The 8,510-nt window shown below is 43.9% G+C and overlaps 1 protein-coding gene across 1 annotated transcript; it reads left to right on the top strand.

Moving 5' to 3' along the window:
• Positions 1–489: 489 nt before the first annotated feature.
• CDH26 (cadherin 26) lies at positions 490–8,236 on the top strand. The gene is made up of 12 exons (XM_071573248.1): positions 490–540; positions 2,068–2,145; positions 2,229–2,351; positions 2,746–2,907; positions 4,139–4,286; positions 4,890–5,056; positions 5,223–5,351; positions 6,115–6,300; positions 6,478–6,746; positions 6,876–7,018; positions 7,246–7,479; positions 8,001–8,236. Exons 1-12 carry the CDS (start codon positions 490–492, stop codon positions 8,234–8,236), a joined length of 1,926 nt encoding a protein of 641 aa, XP_071429349.1.
• The last annotated feature ends 274 nt before the right edge of the window (positions 8,237–8,510 follow it).

The raw sequence follows: 8,510 nt of genomic DNA, 5'->3' as shown, positions 1-8,510 counted from the left end.
TCAGCTGCCAAATCAGCTTCTACAGAACTGCTCCTTTCAAAGTCTGAGAGCACAGAAGAGCAGCACTCCTGGGCATGGCAGATAAAACCAGCTTGCAAAGGAGGTAAAAGCTTCCTGTTTCCTTTTTGCAGATACCTGAGAAGTTATTAAGAAATAGTAAAAGAAGGCACGTGTTTACCTTTATTGCAGTTGTGGCCCATTTATTGGGTGTGGAAGTGGCAGGTGCAAACTGATTGGAAGAAACCAAACACTACAGGAGGATTAAGCTTTTCTTGGAGTCCAGTTCTATAGAAACAACAGTTCATTTTTTCCCCCCCTTTGTCTGATGAGGTGGAAACACTCCCAGTCCCCTGGGACAGCTCACAGGGCTGGAACCAACTGGTAGAAAAGCCCTGGGTTGTGGGGAGTCATCACACAACGTTCCACAGACCCGGCTCTGCTGCACTTGGATGCTCCCACCTCCCACAGCAGGACCTTTCTGGGTTCCCCATGGTCCTGCTGCTCCCCATGGAATTGTTCCTCATCCTGCTGCTCCTGCAGGTGGGTGTGGGGTGGGGATGTGGGGAGGGGGTCTGGCTGCAGGGGGGCACGGAGGGAGGATGGAGGCAGAATCTTCTCAGGGTGAGACAGGACGGGAGGCAACGGGCAGAAACTGGAACACTAAACATTCCACCTGAACATGAGGAAGAACTTCACTGTGCAGGTGGCTGAGCACTGGAACAGGCTGCCCAGAGAGGTGATGGATGAAGTCTCCTTCCCTGGAGATTCTCAGAATCCACCTGGACACAGGAACTGGGCTCAGATCTCTGGGAAGGGTGGGTCCTCTGCTCCTGCTGTTGGGATGCCAGGGCACTCACCCCTGGCTGAGCACTGGTGCCCAGTGGTGACCCTGCTGTCTTAATCATCCCCTCAGTAATTCAGTGGCATTTCCACAAGTGTTTCTGTGGGATTCATGGCCCTGTCCTGGGTTGTTCCCTCCTGGCAGTGCCTGTGGCTGGACTGGAGGGAGCTCTACCCTGAGCCATTGCCATGAGGAGGTGAGAAGCCACAGCATACACAGTTAAAGCTTCCAAAATATTTAGAAGTGCTGCACTTACACAAAGGGGAAAGCTCCTCCAGGGGGTCCAGCAGAGCTGAACCTGGAGCAAAGCTAATAAGGACAACTTGCAAGGGCTGAGTTGAAGCCTTGCTTGCTGTTTTTACATCACAGAGCTTTTCCCTGGGCTTACAACAGCTCTACTGAGTAACTGCTGTTGCACCACCCTGTTGCTTGGCTAGTTTATAGCCATGACAAGTTTAGAAGTATTTTGTTTCTTCAGAAATAGGTCCTGGGCAGGCAGAGATCTGTTCTGGTTTTGGGAACAATGCATGGGATTAGTTATAACCCCCAAGATTTCTGATGAAAGGCAGAGAGGTGTCCGGGTCACCTGTGAGTGTAATTTGAGTCGTAGTCCTTTGGGGTGAAAGATTTCCAGGATACAGCAGAGTTTGAAGCTGGTGCAGGAAGCTTGTGCTTATGAAAGGGCAAATCATGCTAATATGGGTGTAATCACCATTGTCATCAATTTATTTTACTCATCTGGATTGGAGACTTCTGTCCAGTGTTCACCTTCTGCTAGACCAGCTGTTTGGAAAATTTGGAGTCACACCTGAGACCCTGCAATGCTCCCCAGGCTTAACTCATTTTTCCAGAAAAAGATTTATGTCCTGTCAATACCAGGCAACTTCTGAAGGAGCCCTAAGACACAGAGGCCTTAAAAACTGCAGATACTTGGTTTGAGAAAAGCCATAGAGATGATATCATGGACTGGTATCTGCATGGTTGCAATGACTTTGTGTTTCTGGGGCTGGCATCACCTGAGCAGAGGAATTATATCCCAGCTCTCATGGCATTCATTTGGAATGGGGTAGATGACATTTGTGGAGGTTGCAGGGTTAGGTACAATTCAATACAACTCTGTCAAAACTGGATCAATATGTTCCTGTGAAGGCAAACTCCTCCTGGACAGCACATCAATGTTTTCTAGTCAACCACACTTGTCACAATCCCTTTTCTTTTTTCCCAAGGTTGCTGCTGCCAAGAGTTTCACTCAGGAAAGTGAAAATGCCAGTTTTGGATGGGCCATCCAAGGAAAGAGCCTTGAGGTTTGTAGTCCATATTACATAACAGCAGATACACAACAGCTGATGTGTGAACTCTGGCACTAAACAACCTCTTTATCCAACAGGGGGTGGATTCTTATCACTTGGGCAGTCTGAGTCCTCTCCCACGTGCAAAAAGGACCTGGGTCATCACCACCATTGATGTTCAAGAAGAGGACAAAGGACCATTCCCCAAATATGCTGGACAGGTACAGCCTTTTAGGAAACATTCTCCTTGAATAATCATTAAGTATTCACCACAGGTTGTACAATAAAATATTACAAGGAGGAGAGGGCAAGAATTGTGCATTAAACAGCAACTTTTAAAAAAACTGACTTGTTCAAACTTGTCTTATATACACAGAGCTAGGAAGGACTGTGGGGTGGGAAGGATTCTGCTCCCTCCTATGAAAAGCTGCAGGGATACTCAGGGAGAAGAAGACTATGGAGAGGGAAAGGTAAGAAGGCCATGGCCCAGAGAAAAGTGGTGGTGCTGCAGCAACAAAGGGAAGGTGGGCAGAAAGAGACTTGGCCTGAAGTATTTTATATTTCTCATCCATGTTCCCTGCTCATACTGCATTGTTCTACTTCTCTTTCCCACAGCTGCACCACATAAAAGCACTTAATACATCCCTCAAATATTTAATCAGTGGACCTGGGGTGGATGAACCTCCAGAGGCTGGATTGTTTTCCATAGAAGATGATGTCAATGGCCATGTGTACGTCCATCGCACCATCGACAGGGAGAAGACTCCAGATTTTCTGGTAAGGCACTTTAAAAGGATACTTTAAACTGCTTGCAAAGGTTAATTGTTTTTTATATAGCTAAATCCTTCACAAGAATTTGCTCATGGTGATAATGTTAAGTGTTTTTTTGACCTCAGTTTCTTATCTTGAACCCATAAATAGGTACCAAGTTGACTGACTCAGCAGAGACCAGTAAATTTGTCATCATTGTTTATTATCAGTCTCTTTGTTTGTCATTCCATAAATATGCACACACTTCCTTTTTTCTTTTGGGTATAACCCTTGATCATAAGCTGAAAATGGAAGAGATTGTCCTGAAATTCCAAGTATGTTACAACTATAGTGGCCAGAACACTGAGCTGTAAACAGGGAACCTCCTTAGCAGGAGACTGGAAACACACAGCTCTGAGTTACAAAAGTCTGGAGAGTCCTGGAGGAGCTGCAGAGCTGCATTACTGTAACTTTGCAGAAGAGGAGGCATATGTTTCTCCTTAAAAAGCAGAACAGTGTTCATAAGCAGTAACTCTAATGAAAGAAATGTGATAATGAGTGTATGAATGAAATATGTGAGTGTGGGTTTGCTTTCCTCTTGCAAAACTTTTTCAGTTGTGGTCTCCTTATGTTTGTTCTGTGGTGATTCCTGTTTGTGTCTCTGTGGATTAACTGTCCCCAAATTAGAGTTTTCCATGTGGTTTTCTGTGCAAGGTCTTGCCTTCCATAATGAAAAGATAAATTCTGGAGAGCTTTATGATTCCCCTCACTGAACACAACTGTTCCAGGGCTTGGTTTTAAAGCAGCACTAAGTTTAGCAAAGGAGGAGTCAGCATTCAGAGTTGAATCCGCTGCATGTTCGTGGATTTGGAGCCAAAATATCATAGAAATGCATCTGAAGAAAATTGAATGTACTCCTTAAATAAGTACTTCAGAACTGGGAAGCACAGGTGGAAGCATTCTTCTGGCTGGCCCCAAGGATATTTATGTATTTTATATTAGGCAGCCCTTTTTAATAACCCAGATCCAGCTCCAGTAAAAATGTTTTTTACTTTTAAAAATATTGTTTGATTCCCAGGAAGACCATTATGAAACTGCTACCTTTGAAAGGTAAAATTATGGCTTAAGCATGTGACTGAAAGCCAATGTTGGCTAAATGTCACTGAAACAGCTTCAAAATTGCAAGTTTTTTGTTCTGTTCTGGTATCTAAATGGTAGTGTCCAGTCCATCCTGATCTCTGGGCTGCTCCTCCTTTAGGTGCGTTTCAATATCGAGCACAGAGACACTGGGGAGCCACTGGGCCGCCCTTTATTCTTCAACATAAAGGTTCAGGATATTAATGACAATGCACCTGAGTTTGCCAAGGAAGAATACAGCATTACAGTAAGAGAGAACCACAGTCAGGGTAAGTGCCATCCAAACTAAGGCTCTGTGTCTGACTGCTCCCTTCTTCAATCCTTCATTGGTGTTATCCCTTTCTTACTAAATCTGTTCTTCTCCCTGCTTTTACTTAAACACTCCTGGATTTAAGGACTACCTCCTATGTCTGATTCTTCTCAGTGTATGTTAGAATGATGTTGGAGACATTCTGGAAAAACTCCCAAGGTATTTCTCCTTATCTACAAGCCAAGACTTTGGCAGGTTGGTCTGAACTGTGGATCTGAAACCTGCACATGCCCCTTGTTTCCCAGAAGGGGGTCAGACACTGTTAAGAAATACAAAGGCTCAGTCTGGGCTTGTGGTGGGCATGGTGTCAACACTTCAGAAGTTGGCATAAAAAGGTAGTGAATGTTTTTGATAAAGTAAATTCAGGAGTGTGGCACTAAGTGTTTTAGGTGGATTTGCCACCCAAATGAAGTAGTGGCCAGAGTCTTTTCAGGGATATCCACAGGCACAGGAGAAGTCAGAGGCTGACCTGACTCTTGTGTGTTTGGGAGCCTGCAGGCAGGTCTGAGAAACTTCATGCTGAGACTAAACACTTCCATTAATATCTCCATTTCCTCCCTAGATGAGCCAGTTTTCCAAATCACAGCCTTGGACAAAGATGAAGCCGACACCGTGAATTCTCAGGTGTCCTATTCTATAAGTATGCAAATGCCCATTCCAGATGGATTCACATTTAAGATTCATCCCACCAATGGATCAATATTTCTGACAAGATGCCTGGATTATCAGGTGATGTCTATTTGGCAGCTTCTCATCATTTAATGCATGATACCTGTTCATTATACAGTTAGCAGGTGTAAGGAGGAGAGCCTCATCCAGCTTTGTAGCTGTGACTGGCAGAATGTGGGAAGAGCTTCTGCATTAATTTTGGAACTGCCTCATTGCTGTTTTTCAGACTGCCAACTCTTTCAAACTTCTGATTAAAGCCAGTGACCAAGGGAGTCCCCAGCTGTCATCTACTGCAACAGTGAATGTGGCAGTTGAAGATGCAAACAACCACCTCCCTGTGTTTGCCAGTGCTGATGTAAGGAGAAATGCCATTCCCTCACGGAGCCTTCCTAAGTACAGTCCAGTCCTTTAAACTCCAAAATGCACTCAGCAGTGGGCACTGGAACTAGATGGCCTTAAGGGCCCTTTTAACTCAAACCATCCTATGATTACAATCTACTTTTTATTTTACAACCTACTATCTGCCCTGAATTAACCATCCCAGCTGAGGCCAGCAATGCACCCTCGGTGCTGAGTCATGACTGGTATGTGTAAATATTTGGAGTTGTAAATGGCAGGAACAGCTACCAGGTTACAACAGTGTGTACAAAGTCACCTGCAAGAGCAAACACGTTCACCAGTGTGTTACTATGGTGGGTCTCCTGCCTGCAGGATGGTGTTTGGAAGACCTGAGGGAATGATGTTAAATAACCTGCCAAAACAGACTGTGTTTCATCAGCACTAACTCTGACCCAGTAAAATTCTGCCCCTTCTCACAGCTGTGATTTGTTCCCTCTGTCTCAGCATGTGTATCAATCCTTCTCTGCATTAGTAAGTCTGAATTTTCAGCTCTTGACCAGTGACCAATTTATATTAAGAATAAAGACAAACAAGTTACATTTTGTTATGATCTCATCATTCCTTAGGGGATGTCACTGGCATTTCTCAGCCTGTCTTTGGAGTGCTGGTTAGGCAAGTGATGGCTACATTGCACCACCAAAAACTTCAGCCATTGTGAAGAGATTACCTAAACCAACCAACCAAATAAATATCCTTCTTTCCTTCCTTTCCTCTCCCAGTACCAGCTGCAGGTTTCAGCAGGACAGGAACATCCAGCTGTACTGCGGCTCCAAGTGGAAGATAAAGACTCTCCCAACACTCCAGCTTGGAGAGCAAAATACAGAGTGGCAGTGGGCAATGAGAGGGGACAATTCACCATTGGAACAGATCCAGACACAAATGAAGGCATTTTGAGTATTATCAAGGTGAGGAGCAGTGAGGTTTGACAATGTGTAGTGTGGCCAGTGTGACTATGAGACCAATCAATGAGTGTTTCAGCTGAGTCAGGGCAGCTCAGCCCTCCCCTGAGTTCCAGGGAAACTGATGTCACTGCCAAACCAAAGGTCAGAAATGCTAATCACACTTCTCTCTGGGGTTTGCAGCCTCTTGACTACGAAGGTGACTCTGAGATGAGACTTGTGATTTCTGTAGCAAATGAAGAACCTTTCTTCTTGTGTAAAAATGGCATTGTGATGACCTCAAGCTTAGAATCCACCAACACCACGGTGAACATCAAGGTCATACAGTCACAACGTGCTCTTAAGTTCCATCCTCCTGTACTTACTGTCCAAAAAGAAGATTCAATGAAGCCTGGGAGGGTATTTAGAAAATATCCTGCCACATATCCAGATGATGTGCCAAATAATATAAAGTAAGTGGAGATGTTCTAACTCTCAGAATGAGAAATAGTTTAGGAATATATATATATTTTTGCAAGTTTAGTTTAGTATCCAAAATCCATTTAAAATCATAACTTGTAATTTTTACCTTTCCTGTTTAGATATGAACTAGTCCATGACCCAGACAGGTGGCTGAGTGTGGCTGAGAATTCTGGAGTTCTTACTGTGGCAAAAGAATTTGAGAAAGAATCCCCTTTTGTGAACAACAGCCTGTACACCATTATTGTTCGAGCTACTGCTCCTGGTAAGCAGCCAGTCAGAAAACAGTCAAGATGTTTGAGATGAGGTGCATGTTAGATACAAAATGATAATAAAATAAAGGATCTAAGTGGTTGGTGGATAATAGAACACCCTAATGTTTAAAACTTGTGTTAGGTGTGACTCTCAGGATAAACCAGAGATCCTGCCAATGAATGGCATTTGTCAATACTCACTTGTGAGGGTTTTTCTGTTTCCTTTACTCCTGTCAAGGCTTTCCACCACAAACTGCTACTGGCACCATCCTGCTTTACTTGTCTGACATGAATGATCACATGCCATCATTAGTGGAGCCCTCTTTAGATGTGTGTGACAAAAAAGAAGGGACAATTCTCTTGATACAAGCTAAGCCTGCCCTGGTCTATTCACATTTGGGGCCATTTACATTTGAGCTGGCTGAGGACTCTGAAGATGTGAAGCATAACTGGACTTTGGGAAGGAACTTTGGTGAGTTCTTCCTTTCATGTATTTCATGAGACGTTTGTTGCCAGGTGTGTGCCCTCTGATTACTTCACTGTCACTTGCCTGTATAGTTTGTCAGTGATGAATTTTAATGAGACTGAAAGGATGTTGAGGAGCTGCTTTCCAAATATGAAGTTACAGCAATTTGAAAAAAATATTACAATAGTCTTCATCTCTGCTGAGGACAGGGCTAGAAGCAATGTGCAGAAAGGGAAGTAGGAAGCTGAGGAACTACTTCTGCATTTAATTAATTCCATAATGAATTCCAGTGTTAGGGCAGCTGTGCCAGAACACAGCCAGGCTGGGACAGTTCTCTGCCCAGAAGGCTCAGTGAGGTGATAACGTGGGATGTCATTTTGTCCTATTTACTATGGTTCATTAAGACTGAAAAAAGTATCTTAAACTGGGGTGCAAATGAGTTTCCCTTTGATTATCAACAGAAGGGACTATAGAATATCAGACTTCTTTCTGTGAGTCTTGAAATAACGTGCTTGTCTTCTTTTTAGGGCAGTCAGTTGAACTTTTGATGGTAAGAAGCCTCCCACAAGGCAGCTACTTTGTGCCCATCATTATTCAGGACAGGCAAGGATTTTCTACGAGGCAGAGGCAGCACATCAGGCTCTGCTTTTGCCCAGATGGACATAAATGTACAGATTCACCAGTGCCACAAGCAGCAGTGGGGCTTGGAGGTGGTGCCATTGCAATAATGGTGATGGCTTTTTTATTGCTCCTGGGTAAGTGACCTCCTAATGGGGGTGTGCAGGTTTGTCTGTCATCTGCCAGTTAGATCTCATTGCAATTGCAGCTCATGAACTAAAATTCACTAAAATCATGGATATATTGCATCTGGGTGGTGACTGGCAAATGCAAATTGTTGTTAAGCTGAACTCCAGTACAACCAAGTAAATACTCCTGTTTGCATTGAATAAAATTGAGTACTTGACTTTTTTGACATTGACTGTGTACTGACAAACTGGAATTAATGAATTCCATGGGGTTACACTTGTTCCAGAGCT

Source organism: Pithys albifrons, chromosome 18, assembly GCF_047495875.1.
Source record: "Pithys albifrons albifrons isolate INPA30051 chromosome 18, PitAlb_v1, whole genome shotgun sequence".
NCBI classification, from domain to species: Eukaryota; Metazoa; Chordata; class Aves; order Passeriformes; family Thamnophilidae; genus Pithys; species Pithys albifrons.
This window is presented reverse-complemented; position numbering and strand designations above follow the sequence as displayed.

Coding starts and splice junctions, on each gene's coding strand:
- CDH26 (XM_071573248.1), top strand. CDS start 490: ATGGTCCTGCTGCTCCCCATGGAATTGTTCCTCATCCTGCTGCTCCTG. Junction 6,301..6,477: donor GCATTTTGAGTATTATCAAG/GTGAGGAGCAGT, acceptor TGGGGTTTGCAG/CCTCTTGACTACGAAGGTGA. Junction 7,019..7,245: donor TGTTCGAGCTACTGCTCCTG/GTAAGCAGCCAG, acceptor ACTCCTGTCAAG/GCTTTCCACCACAAACTGCT.